Below are 16,661 nucleotides of genomic sequence, written 5' to 3' on the forward strand. Positions count from 1 at the left end.
CAAACAGGCCAAGTTCTGCACAGCCTTCCACTCTGGGTAACTGGGCTTAGGGGAGTTGCATGTGGTGTAAATCATCCCAGAACATGGCCCAAAATCTTTAGCTCTTTGAGGCTTTTCAGAGCTTTGACAGGTTAACAAGGAGCATATTCTTAAGGAAGTGTAATAGAGTTTTTTCAGCTTTTCGTAGCTGTTGCTTGCTAGTCTGAGTACAGTTGTGGGTTAATTAAAATTTGTTCTCCCTGTAAGGATTAATTTTGCCATCTCTATTTACACGGTGATAAGAAGTGCTTATCTTCCCCTGTCAGTCTGCACTGATGAATCTAGCAGGTAATTTCTGATTCGGTTATGTGCGCTCAGGTGCACTATCTGATCTGGAACCCTGCCCTTCCTTTGATGCGCCCTCACCTTTTGGGAAGAAATGAATCCTTCAGTTCATTTCCTTTGCCCAGTTTGCCCCTTGCGGTGAGGGGTCGGGAGAGAGGAGGCTAAGCAGAGTTGGAAAACCTCTGGTTTGCCTTTAATTTAGGCATCATCTTTTGAAAAGCCAGTCGTGCGCTTTTCCTGTCAGCTGTGGGCAGCTCTATTTCGTGCAACTTTTATAGCTATTAAGTCATTTGGGGTTGGAGCTGGCATGCAGCAGCAGGGGAAAATATTTGGATCTGTCCAATCAAGATTGTTCCTGGGGCACTGGGTGTGTTGCCAGGGGCTTGCCAGTGAAAGTGCTCGTTAGCACCGTGGACTCTGATTGGCTGCTAAAGTTAATGACAGGCGTAGATTCCAGTCAATTTGGGGACTGGTTTTGGAGCTCTCCTAGGCGGGCTGTGACCTGGCAAGGCAGGCTCTGGGAGATTAAGGGTGTGGAATGATTGTGGCTGGGTTGTCTGCCTCTGCCCGTTTGACAGATCTGGAACGTGACTGGATCCGGATTGGCCAATCTGAGTCACAGAAAGCAAATTGCCAGTGAAGAAGTTGCCCTTGTTGTGTTAAATTTTCCATCACTTTATCGGAATCAAGAGCAGAGTGCTGTTGAGGGGAGTTGCCCTTCACTGTTGCCCTTACCTGTGCAGTGAAAGAACTTTGAATAAAATAAAGGCTGCGGCCCAGATTCACCTCAGCTAGTGCAGAGAGGTACCAGTTTCACTTCCCTGCACCCCAGGAGGCTGCTGAGGTGATACACGAGGAGCCTGATCCAAATCAGTGCAAGTGTTTGCATTTACTCAATGGCCTTTGAATCCTTTGGCAGGCTTCATCATGTCCTAGTGTTGCCTAATGCCGCTTCCTTCCTGGACAACACTGGCTCCATATTCCGCTCTCCCATCCTTCCTCTGCAAGGGAGGTTTCCACCACTGCAGTTCCGTCCTGGTGGATTGACCAGCAACAGGAACTTGTGCTAGCACGGACTGGCAAGGACCCTATGCTGAAACTGGCTCTCCTTTTTTATGTTTGCAAAATATAAGTTTATTGATTTGCCCCCAGGCACCTTGCAGATAAACATGCAAGTCGCTGGGCAGAATTTGCCCTATAGCGTGTTTTATCATTTTCCATTGCACAAAAGTATTACTGTATATTTTGAGTTGATATCCAAACATCGCTTCTAAATGCTGAATATACAGTATAAAAAGAAAAGCACCATAAAGTAGGGGAGGGTGGGGAAAGGGAAGATAGAAACTAAATGAATATCCTGGATTTTAATTGTTTTGGGCATTAGAGTCAAGGCTTCTGACTTGTCAGCATCAGTGTAATTGGACAATGTTTCCTGGGTGTTAAAGGAGGTAAATGCTGCTTTTTCCTTCCAGAACCCTGTGTTGTGTAAACGAGCTGATGGATGAAGATGAGAAGGACAGGGCAAAGAGGTATGGATGGACGTACAGAGCACTGGAAGGGGTGTGCGTTAAATCCCTCTCGTATGTGGCAATGTAACAAGATTTGCTTGCATTGTGATTGGAATGCTTTCTGGGGCCCCAGTCGGCTACTGTGGGTTTCAAAGGCAAAAATCCCATTGAGTTCACTGGAGCAAGATTGCATTCTTTATATGTCAGAGTTGGCGCAGGGACAAATACGTAGCCTTTTTCATCACCCAGTGGTGCAGCTGACGCCCAAGAAAAGGCTAATCAGCTCTCAGAGATTGCTAGGTTATATTGTCTTGCCCTCGGGATCATTGATCATCCAGTTTACTGTTTGTTGTGATGATTCAGTGCTCCTGGTCGGGGTGTTCACTGGTTGGGTTTAGTATCTTGTTGGAGGATGATTTCTCTCTGAAGTTTAGAGGAGGTTCCAGCTTAATCCTGGGTGAGAATTCATCTCTCTTAATAAAACTATTACCTTTCTAATTGGTCTTTGGACTTTCACTTCAAATACAAATGGGCCCGAATGAAAACACTGGGTCTGAGACACACCCCAAATCTGGTGTGGGGTGTTTGCTTTCAAATCTGAACCTAGATGGGCTTTCTATAAAATACCCATTCCAGGTCCCACGAGCAGGAGCACTTGGCGACATGAATAAACTTGTCAAAGATTTTAATTGCAACTAGTGCTGTCAGTGTCCGCCTGCTGCAAAGTCGGGTCATTTGTGATACTAGCATGGAAAGGAACCTTATGGGTATGCACATGGGTATGCTTCCTGTTTTACTACTGATTTTAAGAAAGGGGAAAACTTTATTGAAACCTTCTTAACCATTATTAAGGCAGGTTGGAAGTTGGTGTGTGGTTTCTTTGTGCATCAAGTTTCTACTCAGTTCAGATTTTCAAACTATTGCGTGGCCTCAATTTTGTGCAGTTTTTTCACAGCCAGGTTTTTCTGGGCACAAAACTTGTGTATGCATGTTATACTTGTATGCAGAAACCAGGAAATAGGTATCTCACCCATTTTGGCACACATAATGCAAAAAACCAGTCATGAAGAAACTACTCCGAAAACGATCTGCAGACACAGTCGTGACTGCAATATTAGAGGCCAGGTGGAGAGCCCTTTGAAAATAATGCATATATTGGAACTGAGTGACATTTTTCACATGAAAGTTTTTTGTCAGTGAAAAATACAGATTGGTGACATCAAAATGTTTTGTAAATTCATGTCAATTTCATGGAATTGTTTCAGCCAAAAATACCCCCAAAATTTGGAGAAAGTGAAACATTTCAATTTTTCAGTTTGAAACGACTTTTCAAAATTTTCTTTGATTTTATTTTAAAAAACAATTTATTTTTATTTTTAAAAAGGTCAAAATTGAAATGAAACGTTTTGATTTTGTCACCACAAAAAATGTTACGTTTTTTTCCAACTTTTCGATTTGCTGAAAAATTGAAACAATTGTTTTTGGTTTAACCCAAAGCAATATTGAAACTATTTCTTTTAAATTGGCAGCAAACCAAAAAGCCTGCTATTCACACAGCTCGAGCGTATACCAAATGACCACCTCTTTTCAAAAAACCCCACTCAAAACCAACCAGGGCCAGCTCCAGGGGTTTTGCCGCCCCAAGCAGCAAAAAAAAAAAAAAAAAAGCCGCAATCGCGATCTGCTTTACCACCGCTGCTTCAGTCTTCAGCGGGAATTGGGCAGCTGGTCCTTCACTCCGAGAGGGACCGAGGGACCCGCCAACGAAGAGTTGGATGTGCCGCCCCTCTCCGTTGGCCGCCCCAAGCACCTGCTTTCTGGGCTAGTGCCTGGAGCGGGCCCTGAAACCAACCAACCAAAACCCTGCCTAGTATTCACTCCAAAGAATATCAGTGGTTTTTCTAACCTTCAGATGTTCCTCTGTGAGCTTGATTCTGCTGTGAGATGCTGAGCACTCTGGCCTCCATCCAGCAAAGTTCTCAAGTGCATGCTTAGCTTTACGCATAGGAGTAGACCCATTGAAGCCAATAGGACTTTAAGTTAAGCGTGTGCTGCTGTGCTTTGCTGGGCCGGAACCTCTCAGAACCTTGCAGGATCAAGACAATCACCCCTTGCGTTCCTTAATGGTGTTTGTGTTTTGATCAACCAGGGCATCACGCAACAAATCTGAAAAGAAAAGGCGAGATCAGTTCAATGTCCTCATCAAAGAGCTCTGCACGATGCTGCAGGGTCATGGCCACCCTCTCAAGATGGACAAGTCCACAATATTGCAGAGGACCATTGACTTCTTACAGAAACAGAAAGGTATTGGATAGTGCTTGGCCCACGCTTACTGCCCTCCAAAGGGTGTGTGAGAATTGCTGAGGGGGTCAGAGAGCAGCTGGCCAGCGCTTTATTTCCGGGGAGAACAGGGACACTGAGCTGCAAAACAGCACAGTGGTGTGAGCGGTGAGCAGAGCAAGAGGTAATAGCCGGAGTCGGCCTCCAGAGGAGGTTGAATTCTCTGATGCAGGGTTAAACCGCAAAGCACTTGAAAAGGGGCGTGGTTGTAATATGCAGCTCTAGGCCAGAGCCTAGCAGTATGTCTAACTACAGAGCTCTAGTCCCACCCCTGCCCTTCGTATTCCCTTGCATCTCTTGGTTTGCTCTCCCTATCCCTTGCTCCCCACTCTACATTATCTAATTCCTTGCTCCCCTCTTGCACCATCCCATTGCCTCTTCTGCTCTGCCTTCAGTCCTCTTTGCTCTTCCTCATCTCTCCCTCGCTGCTCTGCCAGATTCTGTGTCCCAGTTCTCCATCTCTCCCCTGTTTCCCAGATGCCCTGGCCCTGGCTATGTGATCTGTTGCCCAGTCTCTCCCCACAACCTAGCTCTCTTTGCGCCCGTATCTCTTCCTCCCCATGGCCCCTTTGCTGTTTGCGTTCTCCTGACTCCCACCGCTTTCTTTCATTCTCCTGCTTCCCCACAAACCCCCAAGTCTCATTTTTCCTGAACCTGCTTCCCTGTGTTAATAGGGGAGGGCACCAGATGACTTGCTTCAGGGCTGTCTCCTGGCCCCTTCACACAGTGTAAGACATGCCCCCAAACAAAGCAGAGTTGGCCAGTGGCTACCAGGCCAGGGCAGCAGAAGAGCCTTGGGTAGCGTAGGGGAAAGGTAGTTCCGTATTCTGTTGCTTGGAGCTTCATGGAGCATGTCAAACACTCATATGAACAAGGGACAGCTGGCATCTAGCCATGCAAGTGCTAAGGGATGCCCCGGGTGGCCGCCTATGTTGCATATAGCACCATGAATTGAGTAATTCCCCCTCCTGTGGGCTCTTAGTAGGTAATTTCAGATTTGAGGTCAAATATTGCTGTCTACGACGCCACTGTAGATCTGGAGTAACCCCGTGGGCTCTGAGAGGATTACTCTGATTTACACTGACTTAACTGACCGCAGAATTTGGGCCCCGATCTTCTTTTTAAAATTATTCTCACACCTCCTTTTCCACCTCCTTTATGTCTTCCCCTTTTCTTGATCTCCCCAATGACATTCATATGCTGCTGGCGCTGAGACTTCCATATAAGAGGAGATTATTCCTTGTGAAAAATCTAGCGCTCCCTCAAAAATGAAAAACAATCCAGCTGACGTGGGTCCTGTTGCTTTTCTGGTATTTTCTCTTTAAGAAATCACAGCACAGACCGAGGCCGGTGAGATTAGACAAGACTGGAAGCCTTCGTTTCTTAGCAATGAGGAGTTCACCCAGTTGATGTTAGAGGTAAGAAGAAATGAAAGATTTCTGAGGGTGGGGTGAGCTCAGAGGTACGGTGCCTTTCATCTCTCGGTCATTGCATCCACTAGCAAGTACTGAGACGACACAGCTCGTTCCTGGAGAGCATTGACTGCCATCAGATTATTACTATTACCGTTATTGTTTGTGTTATGGTCTGGAAGCCTCCGTCCTGGGGCAGGTCCCTGTTATACAACCCAGAATAATAAGATGATGCCCCGTATATTGTTTACAGATGATAAACAACTTTCTGTATGATCCACCTGGTCTGGCTTTGAACAGGTGGCAAATCCAGTGTGGGGGAGAAAAGGGCAGGGAGCCTCCTCACAGAACAGCCAGCAGAGCTGACAGACGACAAAAGGTGAATGGACCTGGAGATTGAGCGACCCGCTCCCTCCCAGGTCTAGCCTGAAGCCTGTCAGCAGGGCAGGGTGGGAAAGCCCGCACGTGCTGTGCTGTACCTGTTTTGTGGCTAAACAGAGAACGGTGACTCCCACCCCGTTTGCCAGCAATGCCTTGGCGTGAAACGTGTAGAGGAGAAAGGCCCTGGTTCTCGCATACAAAAGTTCTTAGCGGGTGGAGACACATCCTGCAGAAGAGCTGACATTTCTGCAAGCCTTTCTTAGAGAAGACAGCTTCTGATTCCATGTCGCATGCTACTGCGGCTGTGAGTTCTCCCCTCCTTTGAAGTCAGTTGCACCAGAATCAGGGTGTATGCTGGGCGGCATTGCAGTGTCTTGGTTATTCCTTTTCATCAGGATGTCATGAGTGACCTCCTTGGAAAAGTCTGTTCATTCTTTCCGGGAGTTGCTCTCACCATACAAGTTAGTTCATTCGGGTTTAATCAAAACAGACACCAGCCTGCGAGATGGCAGGGGGAGGAGTTTGTAATAGCTCTCACTCTGTGCGGCTGTATCACACCGTGTACTGGTTTGCTTTTTAGTCACAAAGCTAATCTGTGCTGAGACAGTTTGGGACTTTTATTTTCAAGTCTCTGTTGCTCTTCATGCTTGAGCCAGGGCAGAGTGAGTGAGGAGGAGAGGTGATCGGGGAAGGGGGAATGGAGGATACCTGCACCACCCATCTCTGCTGCCTGTGAACTAAACTACAGAGCATCATTAGCATTGGCATTGGAAGAGATTGCTTTGTTTGTTGTGCTGACCGGAGATAAAACATTCCTGACCTTGATAGCTGTCCTAGAAGAATAGGGGCCTGGACTAGTAATACAGGAAGGAAACACACTGACTCAGAATGAAGGGAAAGAGAACTTCAGCGCCAGTGCTGAGTTCCCCATCATGTAAGCTCAAATGCTTCGGGGCCCTGCTAACTCAGTAGAGCTTAAACATGCTATTTATACATCAGAGATACAGTCATCCAGCAAGGGAGAAGTAGAGGCAGCCATTGTAGATGAGAAAAGAGAAACCAAACTAAAGTAAAAAACAATCATTTCTGTAATCGGCTGTACAGGTGTAAGCAAAATAAATAACTTTTTAAGTCTAATTGGCTTTAGCTATAAATTGGTAAATCTGTATCTGTCTGTCTGTCGTTTCCATCCTGTGCTCACCATGATGGTATTTGGCATCTCTGTTAGTCAGTAGGTTAACGATTGCGTAACTTGCTACATATAATCGGAAGTCAGCAGGGATGTATGGGTGGTGAATGAGGAATTTGACATCCTATATCTTGCTTCATGTTAAATCAAGATTCCGTGGATGCAAAATGCAAGTTAAATTAATGCTAATGAGAAAGTAATTAGCTAGAAGGACTCTGAATGAGGCACCATGTTTAGTAATTACTTTTATTCTTTCTATCCTGAACCACTATGGATTTATGTTGGTTGCAGTGTTAGAGGTATCACTTTTGAAAAAAATTACCTCTATATTGTATTTGAAATACAGGTACATTCTTATTTTTCTTCCTGCCTTTTATCATTAGGCATTAGACGGATTTCTCATTGCACTTACCACTGACGGGATTATTATTTATGTATCTGATAGTGTCTCCTCTCTTCTTGGACATTTACCGGTAAGTTCTAACAACATAACGCTTAGACGTCTGGTTTTTAATTTAGAATGTCCAGATTGTTACACGCCTGAGGCTCGACAACAACATCCCCCAGCTAGGGTGACTAGACAGCAAATGTGAAAAATCAGAACAGAGGGTGGGGGGGGGGTAATAGGAGCCTATATAAGAAAAAGACCCAAAAATCGGGACTGTCCCTATAAAATCGGGACATCTGGTCATCCTACCCCCAGCTGGTGTAGCGTGCACACTCCCCCAGCAAGTTCAGGGATTGTGTACAGAGAGCCCTCACAGAGCTCCTTCTAGGGGCTGTGTGATATAGCTCAGTTACATTGTCCAGGTGGCCTTGTGCCTACCATGCACAGTCTGACCCTAAGATTGTCATAGAGGAACAAATTCTGCCTCCCCCATTGAAATCAACAGCAAGATTTCCATTGACTTCAGTGGGATCAGAATTTGGCCCTCTGCAAGAAATAGCTTTCTGCAGTGTCCAAGTGGCTTAGCCAACACAAGTGTGCATGAGCAGGATATACAGTGTGACTGATATTTGCCCTCATTTCTCAAATCATATCTTCCGTTCAGGCTAGTAATACTATATACCTGACTAATAGCCACCGCCATATTGCATACTGGGAGTTGCAGCATTCCCCACATGGAGCCTGCTGGGCTGTGAGATGCTTCAGATGGAGAAGCACTGTGTGACTTCACTTTTACTGAGAAACCCATCATGTGCTGCAATCCACCCACAGTAGTCAATATCCATTCAGTTGTGCTTTGTCATGCACAATATTAGCCATATTGTATCTGGTCATGGAGGAGAGAACTAACTGGATGAATGCAATGCCTTCCTTGGCTTATGAACCCAACAAACCCTTAGGGAATATCCCAAATTGCTGTGAAATCCCTAAGTAATAGATTTTGCATTAGGATCTCTGACTTAGCGTAAAAAAAATGCAGAATGATAGTAGCCCAGCTTTCTGTACATCTGAGGCCACTTATGTGTGTTGTTTATTCCACCAAGTGTCTGGAAAATATTGTGGTCATGGAATGTGCTCTTGATAATGCTATTTTCAAACAATGTACAGATGGTGTGAGGGCTAAATCTCCGCACTTTTGATCAAAAACACATGGGCCTTAGACATGTCTGAGGCCTGAGGTTTCTGGGAAGAATGTGTTACACTAGTAAGCAACAGTCTGGTCCAGGAGTTGTTTCTGTTCCCTCAAAAGTGTAGTTAGTTCTACTCTTTGGTGCCAAGCATGTGTATATAGGCTAGTCTGTCTACCTGTGATTTTTTTTGCCATATGATTGTAAATGCTAGTGTAGACGGGGCACAAACATGTGTTGCCTTGTTAGTACAGCAGGTCAGGGAAGCTTCAGTGAAACCATATTCCATTGGACTATGCAGTTCCATGCTTTGTGAAATCGGGTTGATTTCACTGGAATTTTGTATCAGGGGAAAACGTTCTGATGATGTTGAAACAATGTTTCAACAGTTTTGCACCAAAATGTTTTGGTTCTGAATGTCCTTTTTGTTTCTATTTTAAATGTTGTTGTTATGTTGCATTATGTTATATAAAATATATTTACAAGTTGAAATGGAAACAAAACATTTCAATTGACCTGCAACCATTTTTTTTTTTAAAGAATTTTCCTTCATGGAGAATTTTGAAATGAATTTTTTTTCCAATTTGGAATGAAGCCAAATTTTGAAATCTTGAAATCCTTCATGAAACAGAACTTCCTTTCTCCACACTGCTCTAGTTGCTGTTACAAAACTATCAACAAATGCTTGTTTCCTGGAACAAATGTGTCTGTAGTGTCAACACTAGAAATTACAATCCCCTTGGTTAATTCAAGAAACAGAAAAGCCCTGTGTAGATTCTGGAGTTTACACTGAGCTACGATCTGAAGAGATTTGACTTCAGAAATTCACTGACAAACACTGTTAACTTTGAGTTACTGGATACCTGAATGTGAAATGTCTATGAGGGCTGTGCCCACTCACAGTGTGTCTGTTGCTTGATGGAATGCTGAGGTGCTACACCATTCCTAGCGTAAGCATCTTCCAAACCTACTCCTTGGTACGCTTTTACGCAGCTCTGGTGTCAGGGTTTATTGGGGCTTCCCTGGCTTTAATCCTCTGAATGATGGCAGATCCAGGGGAGCTTAAGTTACATGGAAGTCTCTCCTCTGGAGTAGCACAAGGTTCCCCATATAGTTGTTTAGCTCAGCCTCATTTTACTACAGATGTTATGCTGTGGATAAACCTTCATTTTTTTCCCATATGGACCACTGATTTTTACACAGAACCCCCCATTTATTTCCATGGGGAGTATCATGTGCAGACTCATGTCAGGATATGGCCACTTCACCTTGAGTGGTCCCTCAGAATATGTGCTAACTACTTAGGCTAAACTATCTGCTCGTCCTTGTATTTAGCTGTGACACTCTGAGTACCTTTCCCTGACCTGAAGAAGAGCTCCGTGCAGCTCGAAAACGTGTCTCTCTCACCAACAGAAGTTGGTCCAATAAGAGATATTACCTCACCCAGCTTGTCTCTCTAATATCCTGGGACCGACACAGCTACAACAACACTGCATGCTTTCTATTTATGTCAGACAAGCAGAGAGTAAGATGAATTTTCCCTGTATTGAAGAAAACACAGGATTAATGTTTCTGCTTATCTAGGTTTAGATTGTATCTTTACTTCCCTCATTAGGAGTGTTGGGAGGATAAATACATTAAACGATTGGGCAGCGTTTTGCCATCAACTCATGAATAGCAGTATATAAGAAATAGGTATTATTATTATAATTATTACAAACTGTATTGAGGAAGGGGCGGTGCCCCAAGAACAGCGCAGAGAATGAGAATCACAGTTCCTCTCTCTGTCTTCCGTGTAACATTGTCTAATGTAACTTCCTTGTGTTAAGTGGTCTTGTTAAAATGATTGTGTCTGCCCACCGTTCTACCCATTGATCAAAGTGTTTATGCCTCTGGATGGGTTAATGCTGTACTGTTGAACATGACAAAGCATTCTTTTGTATCAGTCAGATTTGGTGGACCAAAATATATTAAACTTTCTGCCTGAGCGGGAACAGAGTGACGTATACAAGCTCCTTTCTCCACATGTGCTCATGACAGATCCTGTTGCAGCTGATTTTCTAAACAGTAAGCATCTCTCAAGACTAGATTTAAGGGGAAGATTCTAACCGGCAAACGGCTCCCAGGGAGCATAACGATGCTGGCTTCTCTGTTATATAGCGCCAGTTCTCTTTCACAAGTTTCTAACAATTCAGCACATCATTACATTTGGTATTTGCCCGTTGATGTGTCATGTAATCTTTGTTGTTTATTTCTGATCACAAGAGAAAAATGAAATGGATTCATTTCACTTGACTCCCTTAGATTACTCTCCCGGGGCGAGATTCGGTGGTGAGCCTCTAAGAGGTATGGGTTTCACAGCCCAGATGGAGAGTTGGCTTTAGGGGGGGCCTTTGTTTCCTTCTGATGTTGAGAGGACTGGAGAGGCCCCGGGTGGCTTGTCTATATTATGGGCCTCAGGACTACAGCTCTGCGTGCTACAGCCCTGTCCCCAGCCTGCCCCTCCGCTCCCATCCCTGTCCCCTGCTTGTGAGGGAATCCTAGAGTCAGCCTGATGACTGGCTTCCACAGTACCCATGCGGGGGGAGCCCTTCCTCAGACAGATATGGGACCTTTGTATGCTGCTCTTGCCCCTTTTTATGCGGCATAAGGAGGCTGGGGGGAGGCAGGGTGAGTATATCACCCTCGTGCAGAGAGCCAGCATCTGGCCTAATCAGTCCCCACTTAACTATCATTTAAGCCCTTGAAATAAGACCTACCTGGAATTTCAGCAGTGCTCAGGCCTTGTGCTCATCCTGTGCACAGGGGAAATGTCACCCTTGCTGCAGATTATATAATCCAAGGAGTTTGTGCCTCAGAATATTCATTTGTATTCAGGATTTTTGCCGCCCCAAGCAAAAAAATTTTTGGCCACCCCCCCTTTTTTTGTGCCCCCCTCCCTGCCCCCGGACCCGCCCCAACTCTGCCCCTTCCGAACCCCTTCCTCAAATCCCTGCCTCCTCCGCCCCGCCTCCTCCCCCGGGGGTGCCGCATTTCCCCCACGCATTGCTTCCTGCGGCCCCTCCTGCGACCTCCCGCCCTAGCTCACCTCCGCTCCGCCTGCTCCCCCGGGAGCGCCGCCGCTCCGCCTCTCCTCCCTCCCTCTCAGGTGAGGGATCAGGGAGAAGCAGAGCAGTGGTGCGTTCAGGGGAGCAGGCGGAGTGGAGGTGAGCTAGGGTGGGGGAGCACAGGAAGTAACCAGAGGGGCACAAGAAGTAACTGGGAGTAGAGGAACCGCTCCCCGCTCCAGCTCACCTCCACTCCACCACTGCCGCCTCCCCTGAGCGCCCCGCTGCTCAGCTTCTCCTCCCTCCCAGCCTTGCTGCGCGAAACTGCTGTTTTGCACCTGGCAAGCCTGGGAGGGAGGGGGGAGAAGTGGAGTGGCGGCAGCACGCTCAGGGGAGCAGGCGGAGGCGAGCTGGGGCGGCGGGGGCACTTTTTCTCCATGCCACGGCGTCGGTGCCTATGGTGGCCGGCGCCAGAATGCCGCCCCTAGAAATGTGCCGTCCCAAGCACCTGCTTGTTTTGCTGGTGCCTAGAGCTGGCCCTGTTTGTATTAGAACCTGATCAAAAGCCCTTTCAAGTCAATAGAAAGATTCCCAGTGCTTTCAGCCAGCTTCACTGGGACTTGTGTACCTGGTGCGCCAGTGTGCCTACAGGGAGGGGAGTGATTTCTAAAGCGCGCGAATGGGTTGCGTGCTAATTGGTCTGTGTAGCCCATGCTTGTGGGCACTAAAAGTTCCCTAGTGCCCTTTAACGGGGTGCTGTTTGAAAGCGGTTGTACGTTAAAAAGCACTAGGAAACTTTTAGTGGGCACCAGCAGGGTCATGGATCAATTAGTGTGGAGTGCGTACCCTGCCACACTGTATAGACAAGCCCTACGGGACCTTGAGTGCAATCCTGGCCCCACTGATGTCAATAGCAAAAGTCACTTTGATTTCCGTGGTCCCAGACTTTCAGCCCTTGTACAGCAATATAAATAGGAGGCAGAAGAGACTAGGGTGGGGGGTACTTTTTCTTAGCCTAGTAGATATATGTTTCTGTAGTTGCTGTTTATTTACTTTGGGATATCTGGAACATCCCAACAGAATGTGCACAGATACCACAGTGATGAGGTCTGTATAAAAACCTAGCTAGATTAGATAGATGGAGTGTGTGAAAGTGCAAACACAGGGACTAGTAAAAATGTTCTTTTCTCTCTCGTTTCAGCTGAAAAGCAAATAGAGTTTTGCTGCCATTTAGCAAGAGGAAGCTTAGATCCAAATGAGCCCCTAACATATGAATATGTGAAATTTGTAGTGGATTTTAAATATTTTACTCATGGTAAGTTATTGCTTCAGTCCACGCTGTCTTTCTGCCTCTCTCACTTACCCTCTGTCTTTGACCAGAGCCACCTTAAATGCCTTGTTGCACTTTAAAATGCCATGTAGGCAGCAGAATGGACTGTGCTCCCGATGTGGGAAGAGTCGTTTTTCAGGTGACAGAGCTGGGGTGGTCATTGGCTGGAAGGGTGGCGGTGGAATCCTCTGATTGTTTTAGTTGATTTCAAAGAGACACTATCAAATAGTTCAGACGCTACATTTGGCCATGCGGTGCTACACATTTTTGAAAACAGTCCAGTTCATTCAAAAACAACATAAAATGCTCCGGTTCACTCAAAATGACACTTGGAAATGTTATTTGTTACCCTCAGTTTGTATAGGAAATCTGCAAAATCTTGAATCTTCCAGCATGGTGGATGCAAAAATGGCCATTTCTTGGAAATAAAATAAAATGAAGAGAGAGAGAGAGAAAGAGAGCGAACATTTTCTGAATTTAATGTTGAAAATGCCCACATGAAAATGTTCTGCCTGGCTCTAATTCTAACATACAGTACAAGCTGCCGTACTGTATACTCGGAAAAATGTTCAGGGTTCAGAAATGGCATCAGTCATTCTTTTTTTCTCCCACTTCCCTTCTGTTCTTCACCTGGTAATTTTAATAGCAGTCATACTTTTTGAAAGCCTGTCATAGCGTGTTCGGTTCTTGCTGCCAGATTCCAAAAGGACCCCTATTATGAACCACTCTCCATCAACAACCTTGAAACAACCCCTCTTGTCAATCATTTAGAGATACAGGGTTTCTATGCTGAATTTAATGAATGGTGTTATGTGTGTGTTTGCACTGGCAATGATTGCATAATATGTATGAGAAGTTTTATTCACCATCTTTCCCATGATAGGCAGCTCAGGAAAGCAAGTGCTGTTTGGTTTACCACTCTCCCTAGGGCTGGGCCGCATGCAGTATTTCTAATTACGAGCATGAGGGCAAAATTCTCCTCACTAAGCCACGCTGCATGTCTCCATTGCATAGTCTGCATCCATTCCTGGCAGTGAACTTCCACACATGTCCACGTGGTTTTTCTGCATGGAACAAATGCAGAATATGATCCTCTGGATCAATATCATACATGCGGTGCAGCTAGGAGAAGAGAATTTGGCTAATCCGCTAGTGAATTGTTTGCAAGTAAACAAAGATTCATGTTTTCTGCTGTTTTGGTCTGTCGTGGTAATTCGAGCTGAGATCTACAATGACCAAACATCTTTTTCCTTAGTAGGACTGCTAAAGAGATTTTCCACCTAAGGTCGATAGTTGAAAAAGCATAAACAAAATGCAACGAAAGGAACAAACAAGAAACCAGCAGCTGTATTTCACTGTCTTTGTTTTAATGAACCTTTCAGTGCTTCTTGCCTCCTTAAGGTGCTTCCAGCTGGCAGGCTTAGGTTCATACACTTCAGTTGAGCTGAAGCTGTTACAAACAGGTTTTCTGCAAAGCCGAGGATTAGTAGTTGCAGCTGTGTAACCTTTCCCATGATTGAGCCAGGAGAGTCTAGATATAGACAAAGAATCCACCAAATAAGTCTTAAATGAGCATCATTTGAACAAGTTTTAGGGGGGCATGTCTCTGATTGGCTCTGAGCGTAGAAGGAGCTAATTGTTCAGATTTGTTGGTTACTGTATCTGCCTTAACATTTTCTTCTTGAAATGCTGATTGGCTTGTGTTTTGATGTGTTTCTCTAGTGCCTACACCCTCCTGCAATGGCTTTGAATCCGCTATTGCAAGAGCATTCAGGTCAGCCACAGAAGAGCAGATTTGCCTTGTCGCAACTGTTCGTCTTGTTACGCCGCAGTTTTTAAAGGTGAGAGCCCTCGGGTCGTGTTTCCCTTTTTACACCAGAGATCTATAGTCGGTTTTAAAAAACGATGCTTTTCACCACAAGCGGAGTTAATGGATATTCAAGTCTGGTCATTCCTAAAGGAGAAACCTTGCAAAAGGGCCTTAAATCCTGCACTTTGAGAGGTGGGCAGTGAACTCTTCAGAGCGGAGGACCTGTGGATGAGTGATGGTGCTGTTTCATTTTGGGATGGGAGTTAGCGTCTAAAGTTTGCTTAAGAATAGCGGAGAACACAACAGGCTCTCTGAGCGTTATTGATTGCATTGCCCAGCAAGTGCGGAGCTGCATTTGAGAAGAACCATTGATGATAGCAAGAGAGGGGCCTCCTTGAGCCGTATGTTCAAGAAGTTACGAGGAAACATGGTTTCCAGCTGAAGCCCAGGAAAAGCTGCATCTCAGAAAGAAACTTGCCAAACTCACTGACCATGTAAGAATGCTGCCTGCTCTTTTCTGACCATGGGAACCAGACTTTTATAACCTGCTGTTTATCCACAGAAGAGAACTATGTGCATAATAATGATAATAAAATTCAGTTGTGGCCCATTCACTGCCAGAGTGTTAGTTAGCAAAGAAATAACCTGCACCATTGGTTCATTATTATTTGTTTATTTGTATTAAAATAGCACTTAGGAGTCCTAGTTGTGAATCAGGACCCCATTGTTCAAGGTGCTGTCAAACACAGAACAAGCAGACGGTCCCTGCCCCAAGAAGTTTACAATCTGCTAGACCAGTGTTTCTCAAACTGGGGTCACCACTTGTGTAGGGAAAGCCCCTGGCAGGCCGGGCTGGTTTGTTTACCTGCCCCGTCCGCAGGTTCGGCCAATCGCAGCTCCCAGGGGCCGTGGTTTGCTGCCCCAGGCCAATTGGAACTGCGGGAAGCCGCCACTTCCAGCAGCTCCCATTGGCCTGGAGCAGCGAACCGCGGCCACTGGGAGCTGTGATCGTCCGGACCTGCGGACGGGGCAGGTAAACAAACCGGCCCGGCCCACCAGGGGCTTTCCCTGAACAAGCGGCGACCCCAGTTTGAGAAACACTGTGCTAGACCTTGACATTGACGTCTGTACTCAGAGAACTCTCATCTAAAGGCTGGTATACGCTGCAATGTTAGGTTGACCTGGCTGTGTCACTCGGGGTGTGAAAAATGCACTGAGTGACGTAGCTAGACTGACCGAAGCCCCGGAGTTGACACCACTAGGTCGGCGGAAGAATACGTCAGTTTATTCTCCAAAGAGTCCTTGTACGTGTTATCAAGCTGGTTTGTCACACTAGCCATTTTCCTTAGAGTTAAATACTAAAATGCACCCACTGTTCTGCAGGAGCTGTGCAACATTGAAGAGCCATGTGAAGAATTCACATCGAGACACAGTTTGGAGTGGAAGTTTTTATTCTTGGACCACAGGTGAGGGGGTTGTTTTTTAGATATAAATACAACATGTGGTAATTCAAGAATACACAAACCAGGGCCGGCTCCAGGCACCAGCATTCCAAGCAGCACTTGGGGCGGCACCCTGCAAGGGGCGGCAGTCTGTGTGTTCAGCTGCCCGCGGCGACAATTCGGTGGCTTCTGTCTTCCGGCTGAAGACAGAAGCTGCCGCCGAATTGCCGCCGCTGCGGAAACGCGCGTGCCGCCCTAACGGCACACGGACTGCCCCCGCCGTCCGCGGCGGCAATTCGGCAC

General features: G+C 46.0%; 1 protein-coding gene across 2 annotated transcripts in view; it reads left to right on the forward strand.

The window, feature by feature from the left end:
* The first annotated feature begins 1,800 nt into the window (after positions 1-1,800).
* Positions 1,801-16,661, forward strand: part of PASD1 (PAS domain containing repressor 1) — a 47,252-nt gene continuing 32,391 nt past the window's right edge. For both annotated transcript variants that reach the window (XM_034782522.1, XM_034782524.1), the window contains exons 1-8: positions 1,801-1,853; positions 3,982-4,136; positions 5,499-5,590; positions 7,538-7,627; positions 10,676-10,796; positions 12,978-13,091; positions 14,829-14,947; positions 16,300-16,382. In XM_034782522.1, the coding sequence (XP_034638413.1) occupies positions 1,822-1,853; positions 3,982-4,136; positions 5,499-5,590; positions 7,538-7,627; positions 10,676-10,796; positions 12,978-13,091; positions 14,829-14,947; positions 16,300-16,382 (806 nt within the window). In that variant the 5' untranslated portion in view covers positions 1,801-1,821. The remainder of the gene's footprint in view (positions 1,854-3,981; positions 4,137-5,498; positions 5,591-7,537; positions 7,628-10,675; positions 10,797-12,977; positions 13,092-14,828; positions 14,948-16,299; positions 16,383-16,661) is intronic.

This window comes from Trachemys scripta, chromosome 9, assembly GCF_013100865.1.
Source record: "Trachemys scripta elegans isolate TJP31775 chromosome 9, CAS_Tse_1.0, whole genome shotgun sequence".
In the NCBI taxonomy this organism is placed as follows: domain Eukaryota; kingdom Metazoa; phylum Chordata; order Testudines; family Emydidae; genus Trachemys; species Trachemys scripta.